Consider the following 16,620-nt stretch of genomic DNA (forward strand, 5'->3'; position numbering starts at 1 on the left):
TGTTGTTAAAAAAGAGTGGAAGCGCAGCGTGACGAATTGTTTAGACCGGCGTTCCCCAAGCTTTTAAAAGCGTAAGTCGGGAAAAAGAAACTAGTGCGGTCCACTTGAAGCCTTGATGTAAGACGTAAAACCTTCTTTTATGCTTGCGCTTCTACTCTCCGCGTGTCCCCCTCGCTTTTCGGGAGCGAGATGCAGGAAGGGTAGGCCTCCGTAACCTGTTGGCTGCTGGGGTGAGACCAGAGGCATAGTTCAGTAGTACAGAAAAATGAGTATTAGGGCTCTGATTGCAGGTTGAACTGCGTTGTGGCCACCTATTGCAGGTGTCGGTTCACTACAGGCTTGCTCCACCAGTTCAGCTTTGTTGAAAAAATGTTGACGTGTTAGTCATTAGGTATTTTCTGCCCTTCCGCAGCTGGCTTAAACGTGTAAATCCAATACAAAATGCCTGTCATCTGCTCTGACTTCTCAAAATGCAGTCACGCGCCCTTGCTTTGTCTGGATCAAGTTTGTCTTGCCGGGTGATCCACAAGCGCACAGATCTGCTAGGAACCACAGCCTGTTACGTACAGCTGCTAATTCCGGCTGTTCTGTGGGAGATCCCACATGCGCGGCTCTTTATCCCATTGCGTAGTTTCATGTCACTTTGCGAACATGCTGGGGCTGGTGACAATGCCTTATTGCAGCCTAAGAAAGCTATTTTCCTTTGGTTCCTTCTACAGCCAAAGCGGAAAGATGTAATTCGGACCCAAAGTGCAATTTGGCTGTAGCCTGCCACAGGAGCCTGTTCCTCACTAACTACAGACCTCAGCCAAGTGAGCAACAGTGAATACTCTGTCAGTGCAACTTTGGGGCCAGTACTACTCTAGGAAGAAGTGTTTCAGGTCACCTTAGTGAGAAAGCTGTTGTAAGTCTCTGCATGCTAGCATCCGTATTCTAATCTACAATGAGAAAAGGAAAAAGCTTTTGGCCTTACAACCCTTAAAAACAGGCATCTATGCTGGAAGTACTTTTTCTAGTGGTAGTGGTTGTCTAAAGTGTCGTAAGTGAATTAAAATCAAATACGTGAATTACATTGCATTTCCCTGGGCAAGCAGAACTCTTCAGGTTTATTCTGCATTTTGCCTACCGTATTTGAGTGGAGAGCACTAGGCAGTTTAACAGAAGTTCATAGGTGTTAATTTGATGTATATTACTTATTACATTTACTGAAATTTATAATAACAAGTTACAAGTATGTTACCATACATGGGAAGAATTTTACTTCTGATTGACTGCATCTATGTGACTCTCTGCTTTCTATGCACCACCACATAGTAAGTGGAGATTTTGTGTTAGTGTCAGAATTAAATTCACACTTTCGGTGTTTGGAACTGGATGCCTTAAGATTCTCTTACCCCTTAGAATTATTTGACTTAAGCAATGAAATAAGATAGCATATGCTGATTGGACCTTCAAAAGCTGAAAAAGAGGAAGTGATCAGTTTTTGAAAAATTTTGTTTGCTTTATATACCTGTTTATTTGGTAAAGCAGAGATCAAATGAGTGGAACTCCTCAGGTTCTTTTGCTCTGTTGCTTACTAACAAAGGAATGTAGATTAATCCTTCATGGAAGATACACTTACATAATTTCAAGGACATGGGGTGGACAAACTGGATAAGGGATTTCTCCTTGTCTTGGGTGGTAAGAATCATAGATGATTTTCATATTAAGTGCAGATATCAAGTTAATGGTATTCTTTTATGCTAATTTTACTTCACAATTACAGTTTCAGTTTGGGGGCAGTCTCCAGAAAACGTAAATATTAAGAAGGGATACATATGTAATTTCTGTCACCACCTAGTACTTTGATAATACTGCTCAGTATGCTTTGGATATGTCTTCTTTTTTTATGGACACAGTTGACTGAGAATTATTGCACATCTGGGTCTTGATCACTTCTGGATAAGTGTTATTTCTGTCACTGAAATATAATTGAATTTTAGTGCACGAATTTTGAATGTCAAATTGAAAGTATTTTACTTGGAAGATAACCTCTTAACAGGCCTGTAGCATCAGCGTCTGAAAAGACAAGATTCTATAATTTCTTTGTTTATGAAAATATCTTGCACAGTGAATGTAATAAAGGACAGTTAATTACAAATGGTTTTATCTAACTTTTTAAATTACCGATTTAATGATATGGTATTCTCTTGGGCTTTTTTGCTCAAACTTGAATTTATTTTAGAGAATCAGAGCCAAGTATTCCAGTCTCGGAGAACTCGAGATTTCGTTGTGCTTGGAACTTGGTAAATGCCTGTAGGAAGGGCAGTCCAAGCGACGGTGCTGTACAGAAGCGGTCAGAAAGGGAAGGTGATCTGTCACACAACTGTGTGGTGTCTGAATGGCACCCTCTGAGAGAGGGCTCATAACTTCTGCAGCTTCGTGTACATGCTGACTGCAATTGAGATCCAAGGACAGAGACAAAATTATCTTCATAAAAAGCTGAAGTAGAGAGCAGTGTTTGTTACTTGCCTGAGGGGAGGGGTAGATAGGCTGGACAGGGCTGCTGCTTAGAGGGATCTTGATGGGATGGAGAAATGGGCTGACAGGAACCTCACAAATTCCAGCAAAGGCAACAAGAAAGCCCTGCATCTGGCATGGAATAGCCTGATGACTAGAACAGGCTGTGGGAAGACTTGATGGAGAGCAGCCTTGCAGAAAAGGACCTGTGTGTTGTGGTGGACCACATGCTGAATACGCGTCTGAGCGTGCTGTTGCAGCGAAGGACAGCCGCGTTGTGGGCTGTATTAGTAAATGCGGCTGAGGGACAGCAGGTCGAGAGAGTGACTGTTCACCTCTATTTGGCACCTGTGAGACTAGCAAGGCTGTTAGGGGGCTGGAACACATGATATTCAAGGAGAAACAGAGAGGTGGATTTGTTCAGCCTTAAGAGAAGGTGAAGGAGGGGGAGATCTTACTGCTGTGCGTGGGAAGCTATAGAGCCAGGCTCCTGTTGGAGGTGCATGGCAGTGGGATGAGGCAACGGACACAAGCTGGTTTAGCTACGAGGAAGGTCTTTTTGGTTTTGGTTTGGTTTTGTTTGTTTGTTTTTAACCTGGAGAATGGTCAAACACTGAAGGAGGGATCTAATGAGTGCGTGGAGTGTCCGTCCATGGAGGTGTTAGAACTTGACTGGACAAGGGCCTGTGCAACCACATGTAATTCAGCTTGTACTGGATGGCGTATGAAAATCACCCCCCAACCTAAACTGTCCTGTTACTCTGTGATTACTCAAAACCCAAGCATTACAGCTTTAGAAATTAATTGTTAAAGTTATGCTTAGGGAAACACAAACCCAATAAAGTATGCAAGAAACCTTAGATTTCCTTGAAATTGCATCTGGAACAAACGTAAGGTCATCACAAAAAGTTGTAATGTTAATTTTATTTACCATATTATATGAACTTAAAAAAAAGTAAGACCTTGCGTATTTTCTTATTGGTAATTTATGCCTTAGAATTTTTTGTTACAACTATACTGTTAGAGAGAACATTAAGCAGGAGACCTGATGAGAATGTAATGAGTTTTTATACTTCGTTCTTAGTATTCTTCTTCTTCGTTCTTATTCACACTTACTGTTAGTGAATTTTAGGCAGCAGTGCCTTAAAGAAATTCGTAGACACTGTCATGAAAGCTAGTTTACTGTCTGGGAATTTTTAAGAAGAAAATGACTATCCAGAGCCCTGCATGCAGCCAAATCTTTGAATTTATAACTGCTGCTTATTCAGATCACCTACTCAAGACATAAGGCTGTTGGTTACATTAACTCTGCTTTCACAGTGGTCCAGTTTATAAGTCACTTAAACTGTCAATTTTGACTCATCAATATCTACATGTCATTAAAGGTTAAGGACAAAATTATGATGGATTTAGCTTAGTCTCTGCTGTATTTATTCCAAGACAGAATGGACTGTGGGTTTCTGTGAGTTCACGTTGTGCAGTAAGTTTGAAGAATTTGTGTCATCCCTTCTTCAGGATGATTCAGTTTTGAAGAAAAGCATGACAGGGCTACTAAATATCTTTAAGGAACCAATTTTTAATTCATTCTAGCTCATAAACTCGTGGATTAGTGTATAAGCTGTCAGGAAATTAAATGTGTGTTCAAAGAGGAGGTACTACAGTTTGGAGTAGGATGCTTTTTATCTTTTGCTCATTGCAAAAAAAATCTGCTCTAGGCTCAAAATGGAGTTCAGTTGTGAGATAACGAGTGGCTCCTTCAGAAGTGTTAGGGACTGTAGTGACCAAGGTATAATAGAAGAATCAATGTATTTTTTTGTCATCTTGCGTTTAAGCCACTGTTTTTAGAATAGTGGAAAGAGTAAATCAACACAAAAGGATTAAAGTTCTTTTTACATCCCCCAAAATGCGAGGCCACCCACTGCATGTTTATTTGAAGATTTGGACAAAGAACTATTAATATTTAATACCTTGGGTTAGAAGGGGATTTGTAAGACTGCTTGATAGTATGTCTCTATAATTTGGAGTGGGGATAATTTAGCAATGACTGCAAAATAGCAGTGACTGCGAAGTTGGTTGGTGAAATAATTTCCTTCTGAGGTTCTGAAAAAGGGAAGGATGTATCAGTGAAACATTAAAGATTGACTTCGCCTAACTTGGTCTACTCTCAGTAAAGAGTTTTCCACCGTTTTCAGTTTCTGCGTTGGGTGCGATAGATAAAGGAGGAGAGTCTTCTGTTAGCGTTCGGTTCTTCAGAAAAACACAACATTGTTTTCTTTGCAGCTGTGTTGGAAAAGGTGAGTAATTTGGGACTATTTTCCTCTAGAAGCTCAGCTTGCCTTTGCCAGAAAGCTTTTAGCTTTCTCACTGGCCTGATGGAAGATGCTTACCACTTGGCTCCTTTGAAGATGAGGCAGATTTGTACATATCCTCCCTGCAGCCTGCAAGTGAGGGCTGTGACTGAACTTTGAGTGGTTCTGTCGAAGACCCAGTGCCATCAACTGGTGTCTGCCTTCAGGTTCTCCCTGCCTGCAGGAATCACAGGTCTCAGAAAAAGCTCAATACTCTCCCTCCACACTATCGCACCATAGTTAGGTGTGAGAAAAATAATGTCCAATTTCACTGTTAATAATATGTTTGGCTGTGTGGAAAAGTAGGAACATTTTTTAACCTGTTACATTCTGCTGTGCCTGCTCTGTACCAGGAGGATTATGCTCGTTTAATTATTTTAAATGAGTTTGGTTACTGGAAGAGGAAAATCAGGGAAAGCCTTCTGATGCAGTTGCTGGTAACACGTCTTTTTACTGACGCTTGTGACAAAACTTTCTCATATGTGTCTGCAATTCCACTACTTGTTTTTGTTAGAAAAGGAGTATACAGAAAGAAAATCTCATTTAAATAACTTCTGTTTATACAGTATTAAAACTACAAAGTTATCTCACAATAATTTTTTCTTTCCCCTTGTGTGCATTCAGCATAATGGAATTCCTTTATATTGCTCATATGGTCTGTAGATAAATGCTACTATATACAGTTCTACATATCTTTCTTTTAGAGAAGTGACACTCCAAAGTTATGTTTTATGCATATGCAGGGAACAGAATTCAGGCTGCTTATGTACCTACTGGTCCTGCAAATATTTCAGCAACATATTTAAACCCTATGTTAGGTGATGCCTTAGTCATTTTCAGTAGGGGACAAATGCAATTTGGAGTGCAAATCTTCATTCAGGAGCTCTTACTCTTTCTAGGAAATGGACTTCAAAAATAAAATTAATTTTGGTGCCTTTTCAGGACATGTTTTACAATTTTTAAGACAATTCAGAATGTAAATTGGCAGAACTTGTACTCTGATCAGGCAAAGCATCCAATTGGAAGGTTTTTTCAAAGGTTTCCATATATCATTATGCTGCAAAGCATGTTTGCATCTGTCTTAATTATTTAGCTATTTTTTTTGTTAGTGTTAAGTTTTATCAATGAAAAATGATCCCCAAAGCCTGCAAATAAACAGAAATAATACATTTAAATGCAAATACAGTATCTGGATTTTAAGTAGCTAATGCTGCTCAAATGTGGTTTTGGAAGAGATGTGATTATTGGAAAGACTGATTTCCCTCATTTTGCTTTCTTTTAAAAAGTTATTCTAGATTGCTACATTTTTGTAAGCCTGTAATTCTTTTTTTTTTTTTTAGGGTTTTCTACCTTGGTGAAGGTGTACTGGACCTGAAAGTGTTGACCTGAAAGCTGCTTTTAGGATGTCTGAAGATGATGAAAAAGTTAAACTCCGTCGAATTGAACCTGCCATTCAGAAATTCATTAAAGTGGCAATTCCAACAGATTTGGAAAGGTTAAGAAAACACCAAATAAATATTGAGAAGGTTAGTGTTCACTTTTTACTAATCTAGTTCTTTTTACAGTATAGAAGCAGTCATGCTGGAAGATTATATAGAGATTTTGATGAAAAGTTGATTATTCAAATCTTGAATTCAAGTTTGGCTAAAAATGAAACTGGTAGTTCAGTGTGTACAAAGGCCTTTACATTTGTAGTAACTAGTCAGCCTACAGAGTGAGAAACATTACTGTTTTGTATTAAAAAGTTATTGTAGGGAAAGCAGCCTAATATTCTTACTTTATTTTTAAGTCCCAGTAGTTTGCTGCCAGCTATTCTGAGTAATTTACTGTTTATACCTATTTTTTTATCTATATATTTTTAAATTGAGTTGAGAGAAATAGATTGAATTATTTTAAGTAAATAGAAAAAGAATTTTATGAAAACTGTAGCATGTTTATATGCTTTTTGTTGACAATAACTCACACATAACAGTGAAACTGAACATGCTTCCGAGAAGTTAAATTCTTGCATACACTGTGGCAAAACCTGTACTGGTAAAATAAACATGCCCAGGATAGTTGTCTGGCATGAAATAGCTTATGTCCATATTATTAAATCCTCATATTCTGCAAAGCAGGGTGACTGCATCAACACTGCTAATGGGGAATAGCCTCTGTTCTGCATTTATAACTCCTTGGCTGTTCTCAGGAACTTTTATTGTGAGAGAGCTGTTTGCTATGGCCAGGGACAGTTCTAACAATTTAACAGCACATATGACCAGATTTCAGACTTGAAATATTCTCAGTCTTTCTTTATTAGTATAGATATAGCCTGTGGAAAGAGAGAAATTGGTTTGTTGAGGAACGTGCTAAGAGATTTAGTAAAACAGGTGACACCAATAAAAAAAGGAAGAGTGACTCAGAAACACAGTCATAATACCAACATTGCGATGGAATTTTTGAAATGACCATACAAGACATATTTATTTAGAAAAGATTGTACTTACCACCACAGAAAAAACAGTGAACAGCTGAAGTTCTGTGCAGTTCTGCACATGTTTCTGAAAAATCATACATCGTATTAATTTGACTAGGCTTATTCAAAATGTATAAAATCAAGTCTATATGTGAATCCGGATGGTGTAGGACAACCGTCTACATTTTTTTAACACCTTGGGAAGGAATGAAGAAATTGCAAGGAAATAGGTGAACATAATTTTGATTTCCTGAAAGGTAAAGGACTGAAGGGTGCGTATAATGTATTGTTGAAACTGTTTTGCATTTTGCTGCTGTCATTTGTTCACAACTTTTACCGTAACTTTACTGGAACATTATGTTGTGGTTTAACTCCAGCCAGCAACTAAGCCCCATGCAGCCGCTCGCTCACTCCCCCCTGGTGGGATGGGGGAGAGAATCAGAAGAGTAAAAGTGAGAAAACTCGTGTGTTGAGATAAAGACAGTTTAATAGGTAAAGCAAAAGCCATGCACACAAGCAAAGCAAAACGAGGAATTCCTTCCCCACTTCCCATGGGCAGGCAGGTGTTCAGCCATCTCAGGAAAAGCAGGGCTCCATCACGCCTAACGGTGACTTGGGAAGACCAATGCCATCAGTCCCAACGTCCCCCCTTCCTTCTTCTTCCCCCAGCTCTATACGCTGAGCATGATGTCGTATGGCATGGAATGTCATATATATGGTCAGTTGGGCTCAGCTGTCCCAGCTGTGTCCCCTTCCAACCTCTTGTGCCCCCCCAGCCTCCTCGCTGGTGGAGTGGGGTGAGAAGCAGAAAAGCCCTTGGCTCTGGGTAATCACTGCTCAGCAGTAACCAAAACATCCCTGTATTATCAACACTGTTTTCAGCACAAATCCAAAACATAGCCCTGTACTAGCTGGCAGCTATGAAGAAAATTAACTCTATCCCAGCCAAAACCAGCACACTTTACCAAGTGGGTAACCTTTTGGATGAAATTTTCCATGCCAGGTTTCTGCCTTGAGTAGGTTGGGGATGGGGGAGGAGGGAAAATAAATCCATGTATTTGTTTCTGAGAACATAGTCAGGAAATAATGTGTTGTTCAACTGATAGTAATTTCTTTTGATAAGAAGTGCTTATTTTAAGTGATAGCAGGTGATTGATAGCTTAGTGGTAATTTCTTTTCAAAGCAGTGACATGTGTTGGAACACTTGAGATATTTTTGTGGGGTGGTCTTTGTCCGGACTGTACATTTTGCTGTGCCTCTAAAAATCTGCCGGTTTTTGGCCAAGAGGTATGATTCTGAAAAAAAAAGGTTTGCAGGTACTCAGTAGATACTGGTTGAACTTCACCAGCTGAAGATAGCTAAAGATTTACCCAACACTAAGGCATGCTCCTCTGCTTAGAAATTAGCAGAACTCATTCCTGGAGTTGCTAATTTGATTGGTCCTGAATCTGACATTGAAAACAGGGAGATGATTTTTCTGTGTTCCCACTGCCTCATCCTCTTACTTTCCCTTACTTATGTGCAAGAGGAAACTCTTCCTGGCTCATGTAAATGAAGGATAAAGAATTGGGTGGGGCGAGCTAGTGAAGAAGTACCTCAGATGGGAGGTGTAAGTGCAGAAATGATGGCTGACCATGGGACGAGAGAAGACCTGCGGTAGAGGAAGACCTGCGGTAGAGGAAGACCTGCGGCTGCTGAGACTAATGACGGGAGATAATAATTTGACTCTTTCCTGGTAAGGGTGTAATAAGGATACAGTAAGGATATGAACTGCAATATTCACAAACTGAACAGTTTATTAGTATAATATTTGCCTGAAGCAATAACTTCTGAATGAGATGACCTGTTTTTTCAGTCACAGCATGTTGTTTACTCTTTGTTATTCCATATTTGTATAATTCATTATGTTAGCTAGATGTCAGCTGATTCAGCATTTTTTTGCCTTGGAATTGGCCAGTTTGCAGCAGCCCCGCTCTGTAGTGGCCAGGAGCAGCTTTCTGTTCTCCAGCTTCTCCCACAAAGAACAGTTAATTGACTTACTTTGCATTGTAGCCAGAGTACAGAGGAGTCAGTATTAGCTTGCTCTTGGGTGAGATGATGGGGGAGCAAGGAACCTTGACTGTTAAATTGCCCTGGAGAGGTGTTACAGCCTCCATGGAGCAGTGCGTATGTCTCTCATTGTGCATGGCCCATACCTAGCAGTGGCCATAGAGCTAGCTAAGGGCAACTAGTGAAGAATAATGTGGAATAGAACAGGATTCAGAGGTGCCTAGAGGAGAGCATCATAATAATAGCTTTTCCATGCAAACTGTTTCAGTCAAATAGAGACAGTCTTGGTAGCTAGGTTGTTCCCTTCTTTCTCTAAGCAGAACTTGCACAACTGCTCATAGAAGCAACATGAGTTTGCCATAATCCACCAAGAGGGATTTCATGGTTGCAGAGAGGTAGAGTTTTTGGTCTGTAGTTGGCTGATGTTAAAATTACGTTAAAAATCATCTCTTCAGGGCAGCTCTCCAGTTAACACCAACAGCATCAATGAGTGTGGAACAGTGAGGCATTCCATTCTTCAGAGTCTTGAGGAAGGCATTGAGAAGCGAAGGGATGATGTTAATAAATACCCGCAAAAGGGTGGCATGAAAGCTGCAGCCTTTCCTGAGAGGAACAAATGGGTGGTCACTGGAAAAAGGTAGTCTGTTGATGGGAGGGGGAAGCTGACCTGCCAGTACAGAATGGGAAGTGATTAGCAGGGCACATTAGCAGTACACAAATGGTTTTGTTGCGCTTTGAAGGTAAAGATAAGCATGTGATGTGTGTAAGGTAGTAATTAGGGAGAGATGATGGAGGGGATGTGCATAACTGTTACACTCTTGATTTTTTTTTTTTGGAAAAGTATTACTTTGTACAGCTAAATAGATTCTTTGCTAGGTATCATCCATGTATGTAAACTCTCCCGGATTTAGGGTGTATAAACACCCTATCAAGAAGCTTCAAAAGGCATTGGGTGCTCCAATGAGAAACAGAGACGTGATCGGTCATTACCCTGTGTAGTACTTAACAGTGTGAGAGATGATCTTGGGAATTGCTCTGTTTTGCAGAACCTGGTCACTGAGGAGGGGTAGCCAGTTTAGTGGTTGATCCTGCTGAATATCTTTTACGTATTTAGACAAAGAATAATTATGCTGTATCTAGCCAGATAGTGTTACCATGGTGTCAGGGAAGGGGTGAACTAGGTTCCACTTAATTCAGCCACGTGTTGGTAAGCTGAAGTCTTTATTGGCCCAGCAACTCATTTGTGTTAAGCATTCCTTTTTTGCAGATAGAAGGGGAAATTGTTGCAAGAATGGATTTCTGTGTCTAGAAGAAAATGCAGAAGATACTAGCACTCAGGATAAAATGAGTTTTTAGGTTAGTTCTGATCTAACACTTTGTTGAAAGCATTGTCGGAGAAACTCATGCTTAGCCAGAGTTTAATTATAGGCAATGCAGACTGCAGTGTTTCTGTCATGGCATTCAATGACCACATTGAAATACCAAGATGCTTTATTGAGCCGTTGAATTTTATATTTGGAATGTAAAAATCTGATGCAATCTAAAAGTATCTGGTTTGGACATTTCTTGAGATTTTCAGGTTGTTGATGGTATCAGTGTGAATGATCTGTTCAGTCAACATAATAAGACTTCAGAACTTCTGTGTATTGATAAAAAATATAAGACACAAACATTTATGAAAAGTAATATATCTGAGTATAAAAATAGTCCCTAAATGCTCGATTCTTTAGAGTCTACACTCAGTGTAGTGTTCTAAAAATTTGGAAGTTTCTCTCTTTTTTTTTTTTTTTTTTAAATACTTTTCTGGCTGTAAGAACTATAAGTATTCCAAAGTTTACTCTATTGATAGATTTCTGAGAAGGTGAACATAAAAATATGGCAAATCAGAATTTGAAATCTGTCACTAGGTAGTTTTAGATTATCAGAACACTATCAATAGTTTGCTTGAAATAGTTCCATGATAATTTGCATTTTGTATCTTTTACATGCATTTTAGTCATAATGAGTGTGTTACAGTACTTTTATGAGCTGTCAGCATCAGCAGCTTAAATGGTTTTCTCTAAAATACTTTTTGTAAAATTAACTTTCAGCCATGTAAACCAAACATCCCTAGAGGTAAAAGGATAATTTTGTAAAATCTGATCCTGTTTATTTTACAGGCTACTTTTAAGCAAAAATCAGTAATTATGTCAAATTGCTTAGAGCAGCAACATTATTTACTTATGATGAAGCCAATATCTCTAACCTCATTTCATGAATATTGATTTAAACCTTAGGTTCCAGAGATAGTCCAAACAATTAATCTACTAAATCACTGTTTGAAGAAACTATAAAATCAATATATAATGAAATTTGACCTTGAGCACCCCTTTTCAGAGGAAGTGGCTACCATAAATCCATTGTCATTGCTTCTCAACTATTTGAGAGTCCAACTTTCCATATGGCAGTTTCTGAAGACTTAAAAATTTTGTCCTTAAGAAATTAGTTCTCTATACTTGCTTTTTTTTTTAATTTCCATGTTTTCCCCAAAGAGTTCTTGTTTTCTAAAACACATTCTGTGGGTTGGATGGCCTTCACTCCAAAACAGGGAATAAAATGCATGCTTATCCAAAAGAGTTACAACTTTCTGTTAGATGAAAGCAATTGTCATGGTACTACAAGAAGGTGGAGATTTTGGCATGCTGCCCTAAACTTTGTTGGTGACACGCAACAACCCTTAAAAAAAAAAAAGCGTTGTAAGACATGGCATCCTTTTCTCTGTTGCTTTCAGTTTTAATTTCATTTCCTGTGACTGTGCCAAAGTTAAAGGATGTTGTGCAAAACATTTTTTACCTTGGGTTGGGGACCATTGTTGTGGTGGGAAGATGCATAAAGGTGACATAAAATGAGAAACTAAGATATCAGATTCTTACTGCAGTCTTCATCTGAGTGTATGCATTTGTATAAGATATTTATTGTAGAGCTTTTAGAAATGTTGGTGAGCACTACCTGCTACAAAAATTAACGCAGAGGATATTATGAAAAGCTTTGAGTTCTCTCCATGTCCACTGGGTACTTTCAAGCAGAAAAGGAAGGGATCCAAAGCATAAGCATGAAGGTTTCTTTCTAAAGAGAGCTCTCAAAAGAGAATGGGACAAAGAGGAAAAGAGATTGAGTGTCCAAGAGTAACCTTACATTTTGTATTTCTGATGTGAAATACAAACTATTTGGCTGTAGCACAATTATTATTAAATATCACAGAATTATGGAACCGCAGAGTGGTTTGCATTGGAAGGGACCTTTAAAGATCATCTAGTCCAACTCCCCTGCCATGGGCAGGGACGCCTTCCACTAGACCAGGTTGCTCAAAGCCCCATCCAACCTGGCCTTGAACACTTGCAATGATGGGGCATCCACAACTTTTCTGGGCAACCTGTTCCAGTGCCTCACCACCCTCACTGTAAAAGATTTCTTTGTTATGTCCAATCTAAACTTGGGCTCTTGCAGTTTAAAAGTGTTGCCCCTTGTCCTGTCACTACAGGCCTTAGTAAAAGTCTCTGTCTTTCTTCTAAGTCCTCTTTATATATTGAAAGGCTGCAGTCACATCTCCCTGGCACCTTCTCTTCTCCAGGCTGAACAACCCCAACTCTCTCAGCCTGTCCTCATAGGGGAGGTGCTCCAGCCCTCTGACCATTTTTGTGGCTCTCCTCTGGACCTGCTTTAACAGGTTAGGATTCCATAGGTGTTTTTTACTTCATGGACCTCCCTTAGTTTTACATGTATTTGTTAATGATGAATAATGCCAATACCATCTCTTCTCAAGGTTTGCTATCCTTGAGTCCCCCACAGTGAACATTGCGCAGTACGACCTACTTTGTGTTGGATGACAAAGAGAAGTCAACAAGGAGGAATTCTCTGACCGCATGAATGTCATTGCTCTAGGTGTATTATTAAGTCATTGGATTCTTTGAGGCCATCACTAGCACACTAGGAATTTTTAAGCAAAGTAAAAGAACTTCTAAATATATAAAGCAGATAAATGTGCTGAGCATTTCTAGTAGAAATTATAAAGAGCAATAAAGGTTTCCTGGAGGAATTCCTCTTGTTCTCAACTGGAAAACAGGATTTTTTTGTTATTTGGTATGTGGACAATATGTTACAGTCGGTTGAAATTGAAAAGGTAATTTTTCCCCAAATCCCCTCTGTTCCACCTTCAGAAATTCCTGTTTCAGTACTCTTTCATGGATGACTGAATTGGAAGATCTGCTGTTGATACAGATGGTTTTTTTTGTCCATTTTATTTTAAAGAACAACTATAGTAATTTTAATGGTATAATAATTTATGCAGAAGTTGCTAGTTTCCTAGAAAAATCACTTTAATCTGACTTAATTGAACACTAAACCTTTTCTCTTCCATAGCACTACAAAACCCTAATCTGAAAGAACTTTTTTCTCTGAAAATAAGAAGTAACTTCAGATTTCTTGTATTTTAGGAAGCTGAATAACTTGTGATCCTTATTGCTGTGGCCTCTAAAACTATGAAAAGAATTAAGGAAAGATGTAGGCTGTAGATAAAGTTTTTTATTGGTAACGAAGTGTATTAAGAAATTGGGGAATTAAACTTTACATAAAAATACCTCACAAATCATGGGAAGTATTTTGTCTTGTTATTTAAACAATCAAAAAGAATGTTCTAATATTGTCTAGTATTGTAAATGCATTCTTTGATGGTTTCAGCACATAGTCCAGGAATCACAGCTTCTACTTCTATTATTTTACTACTCTTTTTCATGATAGTGTCTATATTATTTATGTCAACTGCCAATAGCAGGGATTGATTTATTTTAATGATGAAAAGGTTTATATGTGATGATACACAGTTCTTTTGCAAAACTTGCGCTCTGCTACTGGAATAATTACTCTGGTCTCTGTCCCATGGAAAGTGCTGTATGGATAGTTTCCCACTGAAGTTAGTGGAGCCTCATGCAGGTGCCAGATCTGCCCTGATGGTTCTCGTAACCATATAGAAACGGTAAGTGTAAATGTAGACAGTAGTGTTGTGTAATGAATGCAATTTTCTTTGTAAATAATATCAGATACTTTGTTGTCCTATGTGACCAGTACTTCTTATCCCCTCTTCCATTCTTTTTTCCTCCTTCTGTCCTTCGTTTTACTGACCACCAAGTGATGCATGCCACAGCTGTATTGGGATGCTGCAATAGCTCTTTGTTGTTAAAAACTGATGCTGAAACCCTGGTTATCTGGAATTCAGTAAAATGCATTGTACAAAATTATTCACAAAATAATTGCCATTTACCTCTCTAATTTTGCAGTGGAAATGCTTATGACTCAGCTTCTTTACTGTCAATTTTGGAAAATTAAAGTGGTTATTTACTGAATGTTCCTTTTTTTTCTGCATAGCCAGTTGGCAAAAATAGCAATTACATGGAGTATTTTTCCTTTATTTTAGTATCAGAGATGCAGGCTCTGGGACAGATTGCACGAAGAGCACATTAACGCAGGACGAACAGTTCAGGTAAGGATATTAAAATGACTGTGATATTAATGGAATCAAATTATATACATAGTACTGGTTACCTCAGGGATGGATCTTCACAGAGACGTATATTTCAAAGGTGGATTTGACAAGTACATGGTATTGCTTTACTTCATTTAAAAGGTAGGGATTTCCTAATTGTGTCCTATGAGGCAAATACAATCAGAAACGTTTCAGGATTCTTGAACAAACAAAAGTTTGGAGACTCTGGTCTTTTGCAAACTATCCTCTTACATTACTAAATTAGAAGACAGGAATTGCAATAAGGCATACTGTTAATTTTAAAGCATGGTTTCAGACCAAACATAGAACATCTGCACTACTAGTTTGGTGTGCAAATCTCATTAGATGCGTAATATCATCAAAGGAGGAAATACCAGACACATTTGTCAGCATGGCATCATGTCAGTGACTTCATGCATAGTCATCCATAACTCAGCACACAGGGAATCTCACATCTGTTTCTAAAAAAATGCATGTCTTGATGAAAGTGATGCAAAAGCTAATGCCAAACATCAGCCTTCACACTGCTAAATAGGACACAGCCAAAGAAGATTGTCAGTACAGAAAACCACAAAGACCAGATCTGCACTGCAAAGTTTGCTGATGCAGATACAGCAGCTAGTGGTTATAACATGCTGTACTGGCAAAATTCTGGGGAAAGGCTTATCTTTGCCAGCAGGAGAGGCATTTTGGTGGGTTTCATATATGTTGTTCAGAGTAGGGACATGACAGTTACTAGAACAAACGTTTTGTGACCTACGTTGCATCTAGACAAGCAGGCTTTGCCAGCAGGGATAGCACAGTCCTAAACCACTGTATTTCATAATTTTAATACTGTAAATTCCTGTGTTTGTTGCATTGCCTTACTGACTCCTGTGGGAAATTAGACCAGAATAAAAATGGAAAAAAAACCCTCAGAAATAAGAACTTAATCCCAAAGGAGCAACAGTATGAGATAGCAGGCAGAGCTGGAGTTACTGTATCTTTTTTGAGGAATGGAAGGTGTTAATGAGCCTTTTCAGTGTAGATGATAAGTTATATATGAAATCCACTTGATATTTCTGTTATTTGGAGGTTCGAATGTTTATTTTGATTTTTCACCAAGTATTTTTGAAATATGAATATAAGCTTATTCTTAGTATCGAAAGAGTCTTCCAAACGTGGAAGTCCTATTAAAAAAATGCCATTCTAACAGGTATGGTGTAGTAAGCATGTGTTTGTTTATGTCTGTGCTCTAATCTATTTTCACATCTGAGAGGTAGGAAAGGCTTCTCTTGGAACTCTTTATTATCAGTATCATTTGTTTAGCAAGACAAAATCTATCAATAGTTAGAGAAAAAATAATCACATTGAAGATGGTATTTTTAAATACATTAAGTGCTTTAGTAATAAAACCTCCTATTTGTCTCTAGAAACATTTATTTGGCTTGAACCTAAAGCCTGCCACTTTCAGCCAAAATAAATTTTCTTATATTTTATTTAATGCTTACTGCTTTTAGATCTGGATACAAGTTAAGCATTAAAGTGGTTCACATTCTGATACCCAGAGAGCAGACTAAGTATTTGGGTCCATGCAAGAAGAGTAGACTAGCTCTTTGTTTTAATTAAATAGTTAGGAGTCTGGAGTACTTGATAATAAATTATATGACATGTAGAATGTGTTTGCTGTAAGCTGTTTAAATGTTTACCAATGGACTTGTGATCTGTTTGTTTGCGAAGAAATCAGATTA

The 16,620-nt window shown here is 38.4% G+C and overlaps 1 protein-coding gene across 13 annotated transcripts in view; it reads left to right on the plus strand.

Moving 5' to 3' along the window:
* Positions 1–16,620, plus strand: part of STX17 (syntaxin 17) — a 36,921-nt gene that overhangs the window by 827 nt on the left and 19,474 nt on the right. For 3 of the 13 annotated variants that reach the window (XM_030011614.2, XM_030011605.2, XM_030011616.2), the window contains exons 2-3: positions 6,188–6,373; positions 14,801–14,866. In XM_030011614.2, coding sequence (XP_029867474.1) covers positions 6,251–6,373; positions 14,801–14,866 — 189 coding nt within the window. In that variant the 5' untranslated portion in view covers positions 6,188–6,250. Of the gene's footprint in view, positions 1–14; positions 72–107; positions 834–885; positions 905–4,691; positions 4,794–4,822; positions 5,041–6,187; positions 6,374–13,984; positions 14,363–14,800; positions 14,867–16,620 lie in introns of those variants that run through there. The other 10 variants (XM_030011613.2, XM_030011609.2, XM_030011607.2 and 7 more) reach the window with 9 other exon arrangements.

Source organism: Aquila chrysaetos, chromosome 4, assembly GCF_900496995.4.
Source record: "Aquila chrysaetos chrysaetos chromosome 4, bAquChr1.4, whole genome shotgun sequence".
NCBI classification, from domain to species: Eukaryota; Metazoa; Chordata; class Aves; order Accipitriformes; family Accipitridae; genus Aquila; species Aquila chrysaetos.